This window comes from Canis lupus, chromosome X (assembly GCF_048164855.1).
Source record: "Canis lupus baileyi chromosome X, mCanLup2.hap1, whole genome shotgun sequence".
Lineage (NCBI taxonomy): Eukaryota > Metazoa > Chordata > Mammalia > Carnivora > Canidae > Canis > Canis lupus.
In genome coordinates, this window is record NC_132876.1 from 70,485,908 (window position 1) to 70,504,774 (window position 18,867).

The window sequence follows — 18,867 nt, forward strand, 5'->3', positions numbered from 1 at the left end:
ACGGCATGATCCTGAAGACCAGGGATTGAGCCCCGCGTGGGGCTCCCTGCATGGAGCCTGCTTCTCCCTCTGCCTGTGGCTCTGCCTCTCTCCCTATCCTCTGTGTTTCTCATGAATAAATAAATAAAATATTTTTTAAATGCACATTTTAAAAAGAAGAACGGGGATGCCTGGGTGGCTCAGTCAGTTAAATGTCTGCATTCAATTCAGATCATGATCCCAGGTTTCTGGGATCGAGTCCCACATGGAGATCCTTGTCCAGTGGGGACCGTGCTTCTCCCTCTGCCTGCCAATTCCCCTGCTTGTGCTTGTACACTCTCTCCCTCTGACAAATAAATAAAAATCTCTTAAAAAATAAAGAAGAAAAAGAATGATTGGGGCACCTGGGTAGGTCAGCCAATTAAGCAAGTGCCTTCAGCTCAGGTCATGATCTCAGCTCAGGATCCTTGGATCCAGCCTCACATTGGGGGAGGGGGGCGGGGAAAAAAAAAATCACTGCTCATCAGGGATTCTGCTTCTTCTCCCCCTGCCCTTCCCCTCTGCTTGTGTATGCTCTTTCACTCAAATACTGAAATCATTATTTTCTTTTTAATTTAAAAAATTTTTTAAAGATTTTATTTCTCAACTATATATCTTTTTAAGCAAAATAAAGCCAAAAAAATAGAAATTCAAAAATTTAAAAGATAACAGAAATTAATGAAATAGAAAACAAACAATCCATAGTGTAGATCAACTAATAAAATTGATAAATCTCTGGTAAGACTAACCAAAAGAGTGCACACTAATAATATTGAAATGAAAAGGGGACCAAACTACAGATCATACAGATTAGAAGCCAATAATTTAAACACACTATACTACATAAACTGTTAACAAATGTAACAAGTAGGGTGAATCTCAAGGGCATTCTACTGAGAAAAAAGTGCAATCTCAAAATATTACATACTATACGATTCCATTTATGTACTATTTTCAAAATGACAAAATTGTAGATATGGAGAAAAGATTCATTGCTAGGGGTTCGAAACGATGGGGAGAAGATAGGTGAATATAAGGGGTAGCACAAGGGATAGTTTTGTGGTGATAAAATAGTTCTGTATGTTGATGGCAATGGTGGTTACAAAAGTTTTCATGTCATAAAATGATAGAAGCATACACATACTTTATAACTATGTAAATTACCTGGGTTTTAAATTGTCCCACTTCAGGCTCCCTGCATGGAGCCTGCTTCTCCCTCTGCCTGTGTCTCTGACTCTCTCTCTCTCTCTCATGAATAAATAAATAAAATACTTTTAAAAAGAACTACCCTATGATCCAGCAACTGTATTACTAGGTGTTTACCCAAAGAATAAAAAAATACTAATTCAAAGGGATACATGCACCGGAACATTTATAATAGCATTATCAACAATAGCCAAATTAAGGAAGAGTCTGGATGTCCATTGACTGATGAATGGACAAAGAAGAGATGGTATAATATACAATGGAATAGGGATCCCTGGGTGGCGCAGCAGTTTGGCACCTGCCTTTGGCCCAGGGCACGATCCTGGAGACCCGGGATCGAATCCCACATTGGGCTCCCGGTGCATGGAGCCTGCTTCTCCCTCTGCCTGTGTCTCTGCCTCTCTCTCTCTCACTGTGTGCCTATCATAAATAAAAATAAAAAAAAAAAATATACAATGGAATATTACTCAGCCATAAATTTAAAAAGAATGAAATTTTGCCATTTACAATGATGTCCATAAAGCTAGAATATTATGCTAAGAGAAATAAGTCAGAGAAAGACAAATATCATATGATTTCACTCATCTGTGGAATTAAAAAACAAAAAAAAATGAACATAGGAAGTGGAAAAAGGAAAACCAAGAAACAGACCCTTAACTATGGAGAATAATGGTTACTAGAAGGGAGATGGGTGAGATGATGGGTTAAATAGGTGAGTGGATTAAGGAATGCACTTGTGATGAGCACCTGGTGTATGAAGGGGCCAATCACTAAATCCTACACCTGAAACTAATATGCAGTAATAACCATACGAGAAAATATTTCATACACATTAAGATAGTTATTTTATTTTTTTAGGATAGTTATTTTTAAAAAATAGAAAATAACAAGTGTTGGTGAGAATGTAGAGAAATTTGAACTCTTGTGGATTGCTGAAAATAATGTAAAATGGTACTGTCACTGTGGAAAACAGTTTGGCAGTTCTTAAAACAATTAAGATAAGATCCAGCCAATTCCACACAAAAGAATTAAAAAGCAGAGACTGCAAAAGAAACTTGTAGACCAATATTCAAAGCATTCAAAGCAAAACATTATGCATATTAGCCAAAAATTACAAACAACCCACGTGTCCATCACAAATGAATTGATAAACAAAATATGGTATATATACACACAGAAATATTATTCAGCCATAGAGTAAAATTCTGATAAATGTGACATCAATGAATCCTGAAAACCTTATGCTAAGTAAAATAAGACATAAAATAACTATTGAAAACAAAGAAATAAATATTGTATGATTTGACTCATATGGGGTACCTAGAATATGCAAATTAGAAGAGGGGGAAAAAAAAGTAGAATAGAGGTTCCCAGGGACTGGGAGAAGGGGAATAGGGAGTTATTGTTTAATGTGTACAGAGTCTCTGTTTGGAAGGATGAAAGAGTTCTGAAAATTGTGGTGATGGATACACAATGTTGTGAATGTACTTCATGTACATGTACAGTTAAAAATGGCTATAATGGGGGATGCCTGGGTGGCTCAGCAGTTGAGCATCTGCTTTCAGCTCTGGGCCTGATCCCAGGATCCGTGATTGAGTCTCACATCGGGCGCCTTGCAGGGAGCCTGCTTCTCCCTCTGCCTGTATCTCTGCCTCTCTCTCTCTCTCTCTCTCTCTCTCTCTCATGAATAAATACATAAAATCTTTTTTTAAAAATGGCTTAATGGTAAACTTTATGTTACATATATTTTACCACCATTAAACAGATAGGATATCATGAAACTCTTCATGTGACTAAACTTAAAATTTTACTGAAGTAAACAAATTCTTAGGACATAAAACTTATTTAAACTGACATAAGTAAAAGCAAAATCTGAAAATCTTATAGCTATTAAGTTATCAAATCTAGAGTTTAAAATCTCTCCTTTCCCCCCAAAATTCCAGGCCCTGGTGTTTCACCAATTCTACCAAACATTGAAGGGAGAAATATTACTAATATTATATAAACTCTTATAGACAAAAAATTTTTTAAAAAACACTTTCAGTAATTTTATAAGAACATTGTAACCTTATCCAAACCTTGTATGAAAGGAAAATTACATGCTAATCTCAGTCATGTATATAGATACAAAGACCCTCAATGGGGCAGCCCTGGTGGCTCAGCAGTTTAGCGCCGCCCTCAGCCCAGGGCCTGATCCTGGAGACCCGGTAGCGAGTCTCACATCGGGTTCCTTGCATGGAGCTTGCTTCTCCCTCTGCCTGTGCCTCTGCCTCTCTCTGTCTCTCATGAATAAATAAATAAAATAAATATGGTCCCAGGTTGGTTTTCCTGTGAAGCAGACGACTGGAAGACATAAATTACTATGCAGGACTTTTATTTTTTTTTTAATTTTTAAAGATTTTTATTTATTTATTCATTCATAGAGACACAGAGAGAGAGGCGGAGGCACAGGCAGAGGGAGAAGCAGGCTCCGTGCAGGGAGCCTGACGTGGGACTCGATCCCAGGTCTGTGGGATCAGGCCCTGGGCTGAAGGCGGCGCTAAACCGCTGAGCCACCCGGGCTGCCCTATGCAGGACTTTTATTTCCTAATTTTGGGGAGGTTCAACATATGTGCAAGAGAACAGAAAAAAGCAATCCCCAAAGGCCCTAGGCAAACTCATAGGGAGCTCTGGAGCTGGTATGGTCCTTCAAAGTTTTCTGGATTTAGCTGGGAGGGGCAAGCCTTTATACTTCCTAATTGTCAGTCGCTGGATGTGGGATGCCCTGAAAGGTGGCATCTCTGTGGATTTGAAGACTCAATATTATAAAAATATGTTCCCCCTAAACCGATTTTTAGATTAATGCAATCAAAATTAAAATGTCAGGAGGGTTTTTTCCCTTAATTTTATTTTATTGTAGTAAAAATAATAATATGAGATCTACCCTCTTGTTTTTGTTTTTTTTATTTTTATGATAGTCACAGAGAGAGAGAGAGAGAGAGAGAAAGAGAGAGAGAGGCAGAGACATAGGCAGAGGGAGAGGGAGAAGCAGGCTCCATGCACCAGGAGCCCGATGTGGGACTCGATCCCGGGTCTCCAGGATCGCGCCCTGGGCCAAAGGCAGGCGCCAAACCGCTGCGCCACCCAGGGATCCCGAGATCTACCCTCTTAATGAAATGTTAAGCATACCAAACATTGTTGATTATAGGTACAGTGTTGTACAGATGATCTCTAGAACATCTTTTGCTTAAATGAAACTTAATGCCCATTGGTTAGTAACTCCACATTTACCACCACTACCAAGCCCCAGCCCTAGACAGGCATCATTCTACTCCTTGATTCTATGATTCTATTTTCTTAAGCCTCATATAAGTGGAATCATGCAGTATTTGTCTTTATGTGACTGGCTTATTTCACTCAAGGTTCATCCATGTTGTCACATATTGCAGATTTTCCCTCTTTGTAAAGGCTGAATTGTATTCTATCATATACATATGTACATACATACATACACACACACATTTTCTTTCTCTACTTATGTATTGATGGATAGATTGTTCCCACATCTTGGCTATTGTAAATAATGCTGCAATGAACATGGTAGTACAAACATCTCTTCAAGATCCTGATTTCAATTCTTCCAGATAAAAACCCAGAATTTGGATCATGTAGTAGTTCTATTTTTAAGAAACTTCCATTCTGTTTTCTATAGTGGCCGCTCCACTTTACATGCTCACCAACATCATACAAAGGTTCTGATTTTTCCCTATATTCTTTTTTTTTAATGTATGATAGTCACACAGAGAGAGAGAGAGAGGCAGAGACACAGGCAGAGGGAGAAGCAGGCTCCATGCACCAGGAACCCGACGTGGGATTCAATCCCAGGTCTCCAGGATTGTGCCCTGGGCCAAAGGCAGGCGCCAAACCGCTGCGCCACCCAGGGATCCCCCCTATATTCTTTTTGATAATCATGGTTATTATCTGGTGGTGTGAGGTAATACCTCATTGTGGTTTTGATTTGCATTTCCCAGATAATTATTGATATTGAACATTTTTCATGTATGTATTGGAGAAATGTCTATTCAAGTCCTTAGCCCATTTTTTTCTGAATTTTTCCACTTATTACTTCAGTTATGTAATTTTTAAATTTTTTATTTAAATTCAATTAATTAACCTAATATATTATTGGTTTCAGAGGTAGAGGTCAGTGCTTCATCAATCTTATATAATACCACCCAATGCTCATTACATCACATGCCCTCCTTAATTCCTCCACCCTCTCCCCTCCAGGGACTCTTAGTTTCCTATGATCAAGTCTCTTATGGTTCATCTCCCTTCTGATCTCTTATTTTTTCCTCTCTACCCCTATGATCTTGTTTTGTTTCTTAAATTGCACATATGAAAAAAAATTGCACATATGAGTAAAATCATATAATTATCTTTCTCTGACTTATTTCACTTAGCATAATATCCTCTAGTTCCAACCACATCATTGGAAATGCAAGATTTCATTTTTGATGGTTGTGCAGTATTCCACTGTGTGTTGTGTACCACACCTTCTTTATCCATTCATCTGTTAATGGACATCTGGCCTCTTTCCATAGTTTGGCTATTGTAGACACTGTCACTATAAACATTGGGCTGCAGGTGCTCCTTCAGATCACTACATTTGTATCTTTGGGGTAAATACCCAGTAGTGCTATTGCTAGGTTGTAGAGTAGCTCTATTTTTAACTTTGTGAGGAACCTCCATACTGTTTTCCAGAGTGCTATTGTAACTGTGGTTATTTTCTTTATTCCTTTTCAGATAGTTCATTTTTAGTTATAGAAATGCAACTGAGGGGATCCCTGGGTGGCTCAGCAGTTTAGTTCCTGCCTTTGGCCCAGGGCGCGATCCTGGAAACCTGGGATCGAATCCCACATCGGGCTCCTGGTGCATGGAGCCTGCTTCTCCCTCTGCCTATGTCTCTGCCTCTCTCTCTCTCTCTGTGTGACTATCATAAATAAATAAAAATTAAAAAAAAAAAAAGAAATGCAACTGATTTTTGTATGTTGATTTGGTAACCTGCAACTTTACTGAATTTGTTTATTCATGACATCTGCAAACAAGGACAATATTACTTCTTCCTAATTGAATGGCTTTTTTCTGGCCTAATTGCTCTAGCTAGGATTCCTAGTACTATGTTGAACAGAAATGGTGAGAGTGAACATCCTTGCCTCGTTCCAGATCTAAAAGGAAAAGGTTTTAGTTTTTCACCATTGAGTATGATGTTAAGTGTGGGCTTTTCATATATTAATTATGCTAAGGTATTTTACTTCTATTTCTATTTTGTTGAGTTTTTACAATAAAATTGTGTTGAATTTTGTCAAATGATTTTATGCATCTATTGAGATGTAATTTGCATCTTTTATTCTATTAATGTATCACATTAATTGATTTTTATATGTTGAATCATCCCCACATCCCAGGAATAAATCCCATTTGGCCATGGTGTACGATCCTTTTAATGTGCTGTTGGATTCAGTTTGCTAGTATTTTGCTGAAGATTTTTGCATCTCATATTCATCAGGGATATTGGCCTGTAGTTTTCTTTCCTTTTGTTGTCTTTGCCTTGCTTCAGTATCAGGGTAATGCTAATCTCATAAAATAATTTTGGAAGTATCCTCCTCTTCAATTTTTTGGAGGAGTTTGAGAAAATCTGGTATTATGTATTCTTTAAATATTTGGTAGAATTCACTAGTGGAGCCATCTGGTCCTGGTCTTTTCTTTGTTATGACCTTTTTGATTACTGATTCAATCTCCATACTAGTTACAGGTTATGTTCAAACTTTCTAATTCATGATTTAGTCTTGGTAGGTTCTATTCTAGAAATTTATCATTTCTTCCAGATTACCAGTTTGTTGACATATAATTGTTCATAGTAGTCTCTTATGATCCTTTTTTATTTCTGTGCCATCAGTTGTAATGTCTCCTTTCATTTCTGATTTTGAGTCATCTTTTTTCTTGCATTTAGTCCAGCTAGGGGTTGTCACTTTTATCTTTTTGAAAAAACTCTTTTTTCTATCTTCTATTTTATTTCTGCTCTAATCTTTATTTCCTTCTTTCTTTTAATTTTGGATTTTGTTCTTTTTCTAACTCCTTAAAGGTATGGTCATCTTTTTGAGATTTCTTTTTCAGTGTAGGCATGTATTGCTATTAACTTCCCTCTTAGTACTACTTTTGCTGCATCCTATAAGTTTAGGTAGGTTGTGTTTTTGTTTTTGTTTTTCGTGAGGTATTTTCGAATTTCTTATTTCTTCTTAGACCCAATGGTTGTTTATGTGTTGTTTAATTTCCACGTATTTGTCAATATTCCAGTTTTTTTTTCTGCTACTGATTTCTAGTTTCATTCTAATCTGTTCATAAAAGATACATGGTATGATTTCAATCTTCTTAAATTTGTTAAGGCTTGTTTTGTGACCTAACAGGTTATCTTTTCTGGTGAAAGATATGTGTGCCTTTGAAGAATGTATATTATACTGCTATTGGGTAGAATGTTCTGCATGTTTGTTAGGTCCAATTGATCTATACTATTGTTGAAGTCCTCTGTTTCCTTATTGTTCTTCTGTCTAGATGTTCTACCCATTATTGAAACTGAAGCATTGATGTTTCCTACTATTTTTGTATTGCTGTCTATTCCACCCTTTGGTTCTGTCAATGTTTATGTTATATATTTAGGTTTTCTGATGTTGGTGCATATATAACTATTATATCATCCTACTGAATGGACTATTTTATCATTATATAAATATCAATATATAAATATATGTCCTTCCTTGTCTCTTCTGATAGTTTTTGACTTAAAGTTTTTCTTTTTATGTAATTATAGCCAATTCTGCTCTGTTTATCATTTGCATGAACTTTTTCTATTCTTTAAGTTTTTATTTAAATTCCAGGTAGTTAATATACAGTGCAATACTACTTTAAGGTATACAATATAGTGATTCAACAATTTCATACATCACCCAGTGCTCATCACAAGTGCATTCCTTAATCCTCATCACCTATTTAACCCACCCACACCCACCTCCCTTCTGGTAACCATCAGTTTGTTATCTATAATTAAGAGTTTGTTTCTTGGTTTACTTTTTTTTTTTCCTTTGTTTCATTTCTTAAATTCCACATATGAGTGAAATCATTTGCAATGACAAGGATGGAGGTAAAAAGTATTACACTAAGTGAAGAAAGTCAGAAAAAGACAAATACCATATGATTTTTATATTTTATTGAGTCTATCTGTGTCTTTGAATCTAAAGCGAGTTTTTGTAGAAAACATGACTGGGTCTTGGTTTTATCCTTTTGGCCACTATATAACTTTGATTGGAGGAGTTTTGTATATTTATGTTTGAAATAATTATTGATAGGGAAGAGTTTACCATTGCCATTTTGTCAGTTTTCTGTTAGTCTTGAGAATCTTTTGTCTTTATTTCCTCTCTTGCTGTCTTCCTTTGTATTTTGTTTTTGTGTTGATATCTTTTAATTTCTAAGTCTATTTTAAGCTGATAACTTAAGTTCAATTGCATATAAAAACTCTTATTTTCGGGGATCCCTGGGTGGCTCAGTGGTTTAGCGCCTGCCTTTGGTCCAGGGCGTGATCCTGGAATCCCGGGATCAAGTCCCACATCAGGCTCCCTGAATGGGGCCTCCTCCCTCTGCCTGTGTCTCTGCCTCTCTCTCTCTCTGTGTGTGTCTCTCATGAATAAATAATTTAAAAATCTTTTAAAAACTCTTATTTTCCATACACAATTATTTTTGTCACATTTTACATCCATAGTTTTTTCATAGTGTATTTTTTAACAGTTATTTTTAATATTTTTGCCATTTAACCTTTACCCTAGAAATAAAAGTGACTTATCTTCTACCATTACCATAATACAGTATTCTATAGGTGTCTATATATTCAGTTTTACCAATAAGTTTCATACTTTCTTATGCTATCACATAGCTCTTTAGTATCCTTTCATTTCAAAGCAATACATTTCCCGAAGCATTTAAGTCAGGTCTAGTGATGATGACTTTCCTCAGCTTTTAATCTTTCTATGAATGTCTGAATCTCTTCTTATTTTTAAGAATGGTTTTGACAGGTATTGTCTTCTTGGTTGGCAGTTTTTTTCCCTTCAGCACTTTGAATATATTATCCCACTTCCTTCTGGCCTGAAAGATTTCTGCTTAAATGTTACTGACAGTTTTAGTGGGGAGTTCCCTTGTATATGATAAATAGGTTTTCTTTTGATGATGCTTCCAAAATTATATTATTGATTTTTTACAATTTGAGTATAATGTGTCTTGGTGTGGGCTTCTCTGGGTTTATTTATTTAGTAATCTCTGGGCTTCTTGAATTTTGTTGTTCATTTCCTTCCCCAGATTTGGAAAGTTTTCAGCCATTATGTCTTTGAATAAACTTTCTGGTCTTTTCTCTCTCTCTTCTCCTTCTGGGACTCCCCAATATCTATAATGATCTGCTTGATGGTATACCAGAAGTCCCTTAAGCTTTCTCACTATTTTTCTTTTTCTTTTTCCACTGACTGAATTATTTCCAAAGACCAATTTTAGTCCACTGATCCTTCTGCTCTACCTAATCTGCTGCTGAATCCTGCTCATGATTTCTTCAGTTTTACTACTGGGTTCTTTAGCTCCATGATTTTTATTTGGTTCTATTTTCAGTCTCTTTTGTTAGAATTCTCTATTTATGCACTGTTCTCTTGATCTTGGTGAGCATCTTTATAAGTCATTTTTAATTTTCTGTCAAATCTCAGATCTGTTTCTTTAGGGTATCTGGACATATAATGTATTCCTTTGTGTGGAACATCTTTGCTGATTTTTCATTTTCATTTGACTGTGTTGGTGTCTATACATTACACACAAAAAAGCACCTCTTCCAAGCTCCATGGATTGGTCTTGTATATAAGACCTTCACCAATCAGCAATTCTGGGGGCTTCTATCAATTCTCTCCCTCCCTAAAGATAAGCAAATGACTGTGGCTTTTTTCTATGTACTCTGTGTAGAGTAGAGTGGCTATGCATTTACCAATCCAAACTGCCATCTCCATTCTCCTCCAGAGAGAATGGACTATGCCTGACCCATCAGAGATCCAAGACTGGCAATACAGATGCCAGTTCTTTGCGCAGCCCTGGAGAAGTTGTGGCACTGAATCCACAGATCAATTCTTCCATCTCCAGGAATAAGCTCAAAGCTGAAATGTTTCATCTACCCACTCTGTGATGAGCAGGGTGAGAGGATCTATGGCATCTATCAGTCCTAGCCATCATTTCTGTTCTCCCCTGAAACTAAACTGTGTCAAATCCATCCACTTCTAGACTGACAAGTCAGATGCCAGTGCTTTGGGCAGCCCTGGAGCACCAGATGCACAGATAAACGTTTCTTCCCCAAGGAAATAATGACAGCTGGGATTTTTTTGTTCTTGCTCTGTGCTCAGCAGGAGGGATGATCTAGGATATCTACCAGCCCAAGACACTGTTTCTGTTTTCTCCTAGGCAGGCCTCTCAGAGTTTCAAGACTGGCAAAACAGAAGTAGGTCCTCTGAAAACTTGGGAGTGCTAGACATGTGAACCAACCCCTTGCCCCCTCTGGAAGAAGTTGGATGCTAGAAGGTCTCTTATCATATGGTGCTGAGCCGGTGATAGGGTGTCCCAAATCTCCCTGCTAGCATCAGTGAGTCTGGTTTCATGTTCACCCCAGTTATAGAATTCTTTGAATTAGTCCCTTAATTTCTCACAAAGGGAATTTTTCCTTGAATCATTGCTAAATGAGTGTGTTGGGGGGAAAGGAGGAGGGTTCAGGACTTCCTAATCTATCCTGCTGACATCACTCCCTTTAAAATTATTCTTTTTGTGAAATATGACGAGCTGGTTCTAAAATACATAGAGAAATGCCAAGGGCCAAGAACATCCAAGATACTTTTAAAGAAGAGAAACAAGGTGGAAGGACTTGCTTTACCAGATATCAAGAGCTTATTAAAAAGTCCAGTAATTAAGGCTATGGTATTGTTACAATGACAAATAGACTAATAGAACAGAACAAACAGTTCAGAAACAATCTCACACATATGCAGACAATTTATGACAAAGGTGACACTAAAGAAGTGAAGAAAAAAGACATTCCTTATAATAAATGGCCTGGATCAGTTGAGTGTCTATACATAGAAGATAAAGCTTGGCCCCTAATATCTCACCATACACATAAATCAATTCTAGATGGACTGTAGATCTAAATGTGAATGCCAAAAACATAAAGCTTCTAGAAGAAAGCATGGAAGAATATCTACATGATCTCAAGATAGGAAAATACTTCTTAAATGAAACATAAAAAAACACTAGTCATAAAGGAAAATACTGAAAAACTAGATACATTAAAATTTAAAAGGTCTGTTCCTCAAAGAATACTAAAAAGAGATTTGGGAAGGGTTTACAACATAAAAAGTACAAAAAATGGTTCATAGCCAGAGTATATAAAGAATTCCTACAAACCTATAGGAGAAAGACAATAACTCAATTTTTTTAAATGAGCAAAATACTTGTATAGGTACTTCATAGAAGAAGCTATCCAAATAAATAAACATGTGTAAAAGTACAACTTCATTAGTCTTCTGAGAAATGTCAATTAAAATTACAATGAGATAGTATTACAAGCCCACCCACTAGATTTGCTATAATTTAAAAGAATGATAATAACAAGTATTAACAAGAATGTGGAACAACTTGAATTCTCATATACTGCTGGTAGAATGTAAATTGGTATAATCACTTAGAAAAACTATCATTATCAATAAATTTGAAACTATGCATTCCCTACAACCCAAAAATTCTAATCCTAGGTATATACCCAACAGAAATTCAAATACAGGGACACCTGGGTGGCTTTGCAGTTGAATGTCCGCCTTCGACTCAGGGTGTGATCCCGGAGTTCTAGGATAGAGTCTCACATCAGGCTCTCTGCATGGAGCCTGCTTCTCCCTCTGCCTATGTCTCTGCCCCTCTCTCTCTCTCTCTCTCTCTCTCTGTCTCTCATGAATAAATAAAATCTTTAAAAAAATTCAAATACATATAAGCAAAAGATATGCATAATATTCATAGCATTATTTATTATAACCCAAACAAGAAACAATCCAAATAGTCATTATCAATAAAATGAATAAACTGTAGTATATTCAAACAAGGGAATAATATACAAAAATAAAAATAAAACACTATAGCTTCATGCAACATGATGGATATCACAAACACAGTGTTGAGAAAAACAACCAGACCCCCTACAAAATATACACTAATTTATATCAGTTTCAAAATAGGTAGAACTAACCTATGATGTTAAAAGTCAAGATAATTATTAACTTTGGAGGGAGAAGGTACAGTGATAAGAATGGAGCATAATGTGGGGATTATGAGATGCTAGTTCTATTTCCTTCTTTAAATTCTAAAAAATATTGTATTTATTCATTTGAGACAGAGAGATACAGAGAAAGAGTGCGCATGAGCAGGGGGAGAGGCAGAGGGAGAGGGAGAAGCAGACTCCCCACTGAACCTGGAGCCTGACATGGGACTCCATCCCAGGACTTGGAGATCATGACCTGAGCCACCCAGGCACCTGGCTAGTTCTACTTCTTGACCTGGGTTCTGGTAACATTAGTGTGTTCACTGTGTAATAATTCATCAAATTGCACAATTAAGATTTGTCACCAAAAAAAAAAAAAGATTTGTCACCTCTTCTGTATGTATGCAATACTTCAATAGAAAAGTGAGGGGGGGGGATCCCTGGGTGGCGCAGCGGCTTGGCGCCTGCCTTTGGCCCAGGGCGTGATCCTGGAGACCCGGGATCGAATCCCACATCGGGCTCCCGGTGCATGGAGCCTGCTTCTCCCTCTGCCTGTGTCTCTGCCTCTCTCTCTCTCTGTAACTATCATGAATAAATAAAAATTTAAAAAAAAAAAAAAAAAGAAAAGTGAGGGGGGAGGATGAACAACTAAGTACAACAGATATAAAGTCGGTCCTCTATGAGGGCCACCCTAACAAGCAAGGCAAACGGTTTTCTTGGTAATGTTCTTGGGTATTTAATGGCTTCTCTATTATAAAGAGATCTTCCCTGTAAGGTATTTACAGATAAATTATAGATTATTTTTTCACAAAATCTGAGAACGAGATGAGACTTAGATACAAAATAAAACAAAACATCAAATTATGTATTACAGAAAGCTTTTTTACATCATTTTAAAGGTAATGTGGTTAGGGCTCCTCTCTATTTCACTTTCTAATAACTCTAGAAACCAGTGAAACGTTGCTAGTGGAACAATTTACTCACCTAAGCATAGCTGACACAGGCTTAGCAAGACTTAAGGAAAGCAGGCTTGTATTTAAGTCCCTTACTATAACTAGCATTGAATTAGTACTGTGGAACAAGACAAAAAAAAAAAGAAGGCAGATTTCTGAGGAGTTCTATATAAAGACACAAGAGTTATTAAACGAAAAACAGCAATAATAACTATAGAATGATCCCAAGACAGGATATGGTGGGTGCGTTGCAGGAGTAGAATTAGTGAGAGAGAAAATGCGATAGGTATAATGGAGCCAGTCGATCAAAAGCCTTCAATGTCAAACTGAAAACACTAGATTTAAACCCTATAGAAGGCTGTTTCATCTGGATCCCATTCCTCTAAAAAAAAAATTATTGATTTAATGACTCCTAGTCATTTTCTTGATCAACCAGCCTTAACAAGCAATGTAAAATCAGTATATACTAATGTTCTATCTATAGTTTAAACCAAGAGATGTTTTGTGAAAAAAAAGTTGATTTCTAGGTCATCACCTCAAATAATTAGGAACATTTTCCAAATATCCCCAACAGTCTCAAATAAATTCTCATTAATCTACCCATTTCTATTTTCCTAAACTCTTCCTAAATCTTAGAATTCCAATTTAGATTATCTCTTAGGCAATCATTTGAATGAGATACTACCTTTACTTGCCTCTCTTCCAAAAGAATCTTTTAAGCATTAAAAGATATCTAATACCTAACATAGTGTCGGGCTGAGTCAGGCTATTTATTGAGCTAAATTGTTAAATTATACTAATATATTAACCTTATTCATCTCTCTCATGGTTTTGTAGACTTTGATCATATCCTTCCTTTAACCTCTCTCTCTCTCCAGACAGGGGAAAAAAACTAGAAAATCTCTCTATACTTTTGATCAATTTAATTGGGTTTCTAAGGGCTTTTATCAGCTGTTAGGTTTTTCTTGAGGAGCAGCAACCAGAATTTTCTATATGATTATGGATGCAAATCTACTCTTGGTCTTTTACGTGGAAAAGATAAGGGTTTTGTTTTGTCATTATTTTCAACATCCATCCTGCTGATGTCTACCATATTATTGGCTTTGAGGACCATAAACACAACTGGGCTAATTTCTTTATAGAATGATCAACAGTGACTTTTATTTTTTACTTTAACAATCAAATTGTGTACTGTCCAAATCAGAAGTTGATGATCTTCGTATCATCTCTAACGAGTTGCCAGATTAATCTACAGGTACTCCTTGGCTACTCCAGCTGAAGGAGACAGTTATGATTCCAAAAGATCTGAGGTGACCCTCTCACTTTTTATCATTAACAACGTCCCTACTGGGGAGGCTTTTCTAACAATTCCCCTGGAGAACTTTGCTGATCTTTCTGCTATGTATCCTGACTGCCCTAATTTCTTTCTGTACCTTGTTTTAAATGTTTTTAAATTGAGGGATACAAGTGACACTCTTCAGTGATCTCTAGATCCCTTTCTTGAGTTGTAACTGAGCCCATCATCTCATAAACACGGATAGGTTTGTATAGCCTTATATAATGAACTGACTCTGCTTTGCCCACTTGGTCTCATGAGATCTTTCTGCAATTTATTCTCACCAGTTTGTCTTTATTCCTTGCAAACAAACTGGTGAGAAACCTGAATATTCTGCCCACTGAAGGGTGTATATTTTTATCTTTCTTCCTCTCCATCTAAGAGTTGCTGTAACTGCAGCTGTTTGTGTTGAAAAACTAAAATATAAAAATATGACCTACGTGGCCAAATCCCACAAGGCTGTTTACTTCCTTGTTTATGAATCAGAATCTGTCAGCACAACTTCGAATCTTGACTGTCAGCAGATACTGCAATTAAATGTCCCTGCAAAGCCAGCAGAGGGTGCACCAGGGCACTAGAAATTTTACCCAAGATCTAGCCATATCAATTTAAGTCTAATAGCCAAACTTTTGGGGGTGGGGAGAGTGGGTATAGTAAAACTAATATTCTCAAGAGAAACATAATTTGAATCTGGGCTAAAATTCCTTGAAAGTGTACTTCAATTCTCCTGAAAGTAACAGTGAGGAAGAGTAAAGATACATGTTAAACTTAGTCTGGCCAAAATACAGGTAGAATAAAAGAAATTGACGCAAACCTGAGCCCTGTACATTGTAAGAATTGTACTACGGAGCTCCATCCCACTTTCTCCCAAAAGTTCCAGGAGTTGCCTGCTATAGGGGAACAAATGAACTTTCTTGAACTGGGAGTCAAGAGGCCAACTTCCTATCTACCCTTGACCATAGCTGTAAATGACCTTGGATAAATCATTCCCCTCCCTCAGGACCTATGTGCTATCCAAGGAGATCAAACAAAATGGACTCATATGGCCCCTTACAATTGTAAAAGTGTCTGACTCCAATTGATGCCAGCAAATCTAAAGAGCCAGTTTGCTTGTCGTGACTGCTCAAAAAAGATTAAAACAGAAGTAAAGGACAGAAAATGAGGAGCTGTATGTAAATCTAGACAGAACTATTTGAAGTGCCATGCAAACAATAGGCAACTAAATGCCACTGTAGACCAGTGAGAGCCCCATACCACCACAGAAGAGTGCAGCTGTCCTGCTATAATCCTTAGTCTATAAACATAGGTCTGTCCATCCTAAATACTGAAAAGGGTTGGCTACCATTTGACTAAGGAAGTTCAATTACTTCATCTTTTCACAGAATATCAATGTTCAGCTGTTAAGTATTTCTACTGGGCACTGTGGGGGTGGGGGTGGATAGATAAAGGGAGCCAGAATCCTAGTTAATTATCATTTAGCTACAGTGTTTAAAGTTTCAAGTATGAGAAGCATGTCTACTGATTCTCTTCTTTGATAAGCTGTTATATAAGTATGTTGGAGTGTGCTAGCAAGACATTTTTAGGCTCAGGGTAATTTTACAATGCACAATGTAGAATATATGTCAGTCCCAACATTACAGTTTCGTCATGAATGTGATGCCAGCTTTGGATGGGTAGTCAAAGAGCAGAAATGATGTTTACAGAGTATGACAATGACTCTGAATGTGGTAGTAAATATAGAAATCCGGGGTCCCTCATTTCAAGAAACTTATTGGCACAACTTGCCCTCTTCCCCAAAAGGAACAAATTCACTATTATTCTCTAACCACCTCAAAAAGATTCTCTTACACTTGCCTCTTTTAAATTTCACGACAAAATAGGGCAGTTAAGAGAATACGTATTTTAAGTGCACTAAAGTTAGTTGAATAAAGAGCTGAAAAAGTGGAAGACAATCACCAAAGCTAATAGTTTGCCAACTATAAAGACTGCAAAACAAAACAAAAACTGCTCTTGAAAGATTACTCTTGAGTAATTCATTATACCATCAGTGGATTCTTTTTCTGGAACTAGCAGTAGTGAAGAGACTTCACACTTACCCTATTCACACCCCCACCCCCAAGAGTCAGAACCGGCATGCAAAGGGTGAGTTTTATTTTCATAGATTTTTTAAATTGCTGTTCAAAAGTTGTCTAGCAAGACGGCATACTTCTACCAGAATTCCACCGGGGCGCTGATCCTCACTAGAACACTGAGGACAATCAGTCTCAAATTGCAGGTAAGTGTGACCAAGCCCACGTTGTGGTCAGCGTACAAGGACCCGCGCTAAATATACGATTAAAAGTTGTTTCAACTGTGGAGCAGTTACTACAGCCGTTTACCGCTCCAACTCCAAAGGAGAGCCTGCTTGTGCTGGCATCAGCTCTGGACACGAAAAAACAAGCACCGCGGGCAGAGAATCTCACCAGGAGTAGAAGGGCTAAGCTGCTGCCGTTAGTCCTCCGGAGGGGCAGCGTCCGCACCTCCGCGGCCGGGAGAGCCGCCAACTTTCCCCAAGGCAGCTGGTAGCCGGGGGCGGCGGGCGCCTGCCAGGGTTCCCAAGTCCAGGGGTCCTGAGAGAGTCTGGGGGAACTAGACCAGGACCGAGGGCAACCTGCCCCGGGGCAACCTCTCCCCGGCTCGCCTGCCTCCTCCCCGGTCCGGCCCTGCAACTTGGCTGGAGGTGGCAGAGTCCTCCCCAGGGCCCTGTGGGGGAGGGCTCCCGCCCTGCCCACAAGGGAAGGGGGCCTCCGCCGCCGCCACCGCCACCGCCCCTACTAGGTGACTCACCTGGTGCCCGTCCCGGGAGTGTGGGGGGAGTGCGGTTTCTTCTGCTTCCAGCGGCTGCTGCTGAGGTGATGGCTGCCCGGAGTCGCGAGTGATGGGACCGTCAGGGTCGAGGCCACCGGGGCTGTTCAGGGTGCCAGGGGTGCCGGGGCCAAGGCGGGACTCGGCTCCCCGTTCCCGCCGCAACTCGGAGCGCAACTCTAGGTAGCAGCACAACGTCAGCAGGTGGAGGGCCAGCGAGAGGCCAAAGAAACCCAGGAAGAGTCGGCAGCTGTTCCCTTCACCCGCCTGGGCAGGGGCCCCGCGACAGCCGCAGCCCTGGCTCCCCCGCTCCCGCGGCGCTGCTGTGGGCAGAGGTTCCCGGCGCTCTACCTCTGGGTAGCCCATGGCCTCCGGAGACACCCACTCTCTGAGGCCCTGGAGCCGCCGCGTCTGCCTCAGCCGTTCAGGACCCCTGACAGGCAGCTACTGCCCTGCCATCGGTTAGGGGCTGCAGGGACCCGTTCCAAAGCAACGGAGGCTGGGCGGAACGGAGCAGGGAGCTGCCGCATGTGCAGCTCCACTCTGAGGGGTGGGAAAGGGAGGAGGAGGCACGGGGGAGAGGGGCGGCTCGGCCTGAGGGGAGAATGAAGGAGGTGGCCCAAGCCGACCCCGCCCCATCCCCCGGGCGGCTGCCCGAACGCCCAACCACCGGCCGGCCAGCCCTTGGCGCTCCGCCCCCTGCCATTCCACCCTGGGCCTCCAGCCACTGGGCGGGGCCTGGGGGCGTGGGGGTTCGCCTCTGCCTGACTGCCCCACCCAGTTCTTCCCGCTTGCGCCTGTTCCAGTTGGTGACCGCCGCTGTCGTTCATGCCTGGACTCCGCCCCAATTTAACCCCCTACCGTCCAAACCGGCAGGAGGAGGGAAGAAGGGGGAGGCCGAGAATTTGGGAACCTTGGAAAGAAAGTGGAGCAAAGAAAAGGAGGCAGAACCTAGAATTAATAGAAATGTTTGCAATTAACTGCAGTTGTTAATAACATCATCCAGCACTTATCTGTTGCTTTCAATCTTCAAAGCGTTTAACAGACGTTAAACTAATTAAAACAGTTCTTGGTTTGGAATGAAACCATGCCTGCAGTGTTTGCAATCCTGTGGCGCGCCAAAGGAAAAAGGAAACCCAGGAGCCTGGGAGCCAAAGGGA

The 18,867-nt window shown here is 39.4% G+C and overlaps 1 protein-coding gene across 6 annotated transcripts in view; it reads right to left on the minus strand.

The window, feature by feature from the left end:
* EDA (ectodysplasin A) overlaps positions 1 to 18,397 on the minus strand; it is a 435,371-nt gene extending 416,974 nt beyond the window's left edge. For 3 of the 6 annotated variants that reach the window (XM_072818360.1, XM_072818359.1, XM_072818357.1), the window contains exon 1: positions 17,690 to 18,396. In XM_072818360.1, coding sequence (XP_072674461.1) covers positions 17,690 to 18,073 — 384 coding nt within the window. In that variant the 5' untranslated portion in view covers positions 18,074 to 18,396. Of the gene's footprint in view, positions 1 to 17,689 lie in introns of all 6 variants that reach the window. The other 3 variants (XR_012026765.1, XM_072818356.1, XM_072818358.1) reach the window with 3 other exon arrangements.
* Between the last annotated feature and the right edge of the window lie 470 nt (positions 18,398 to 18,867).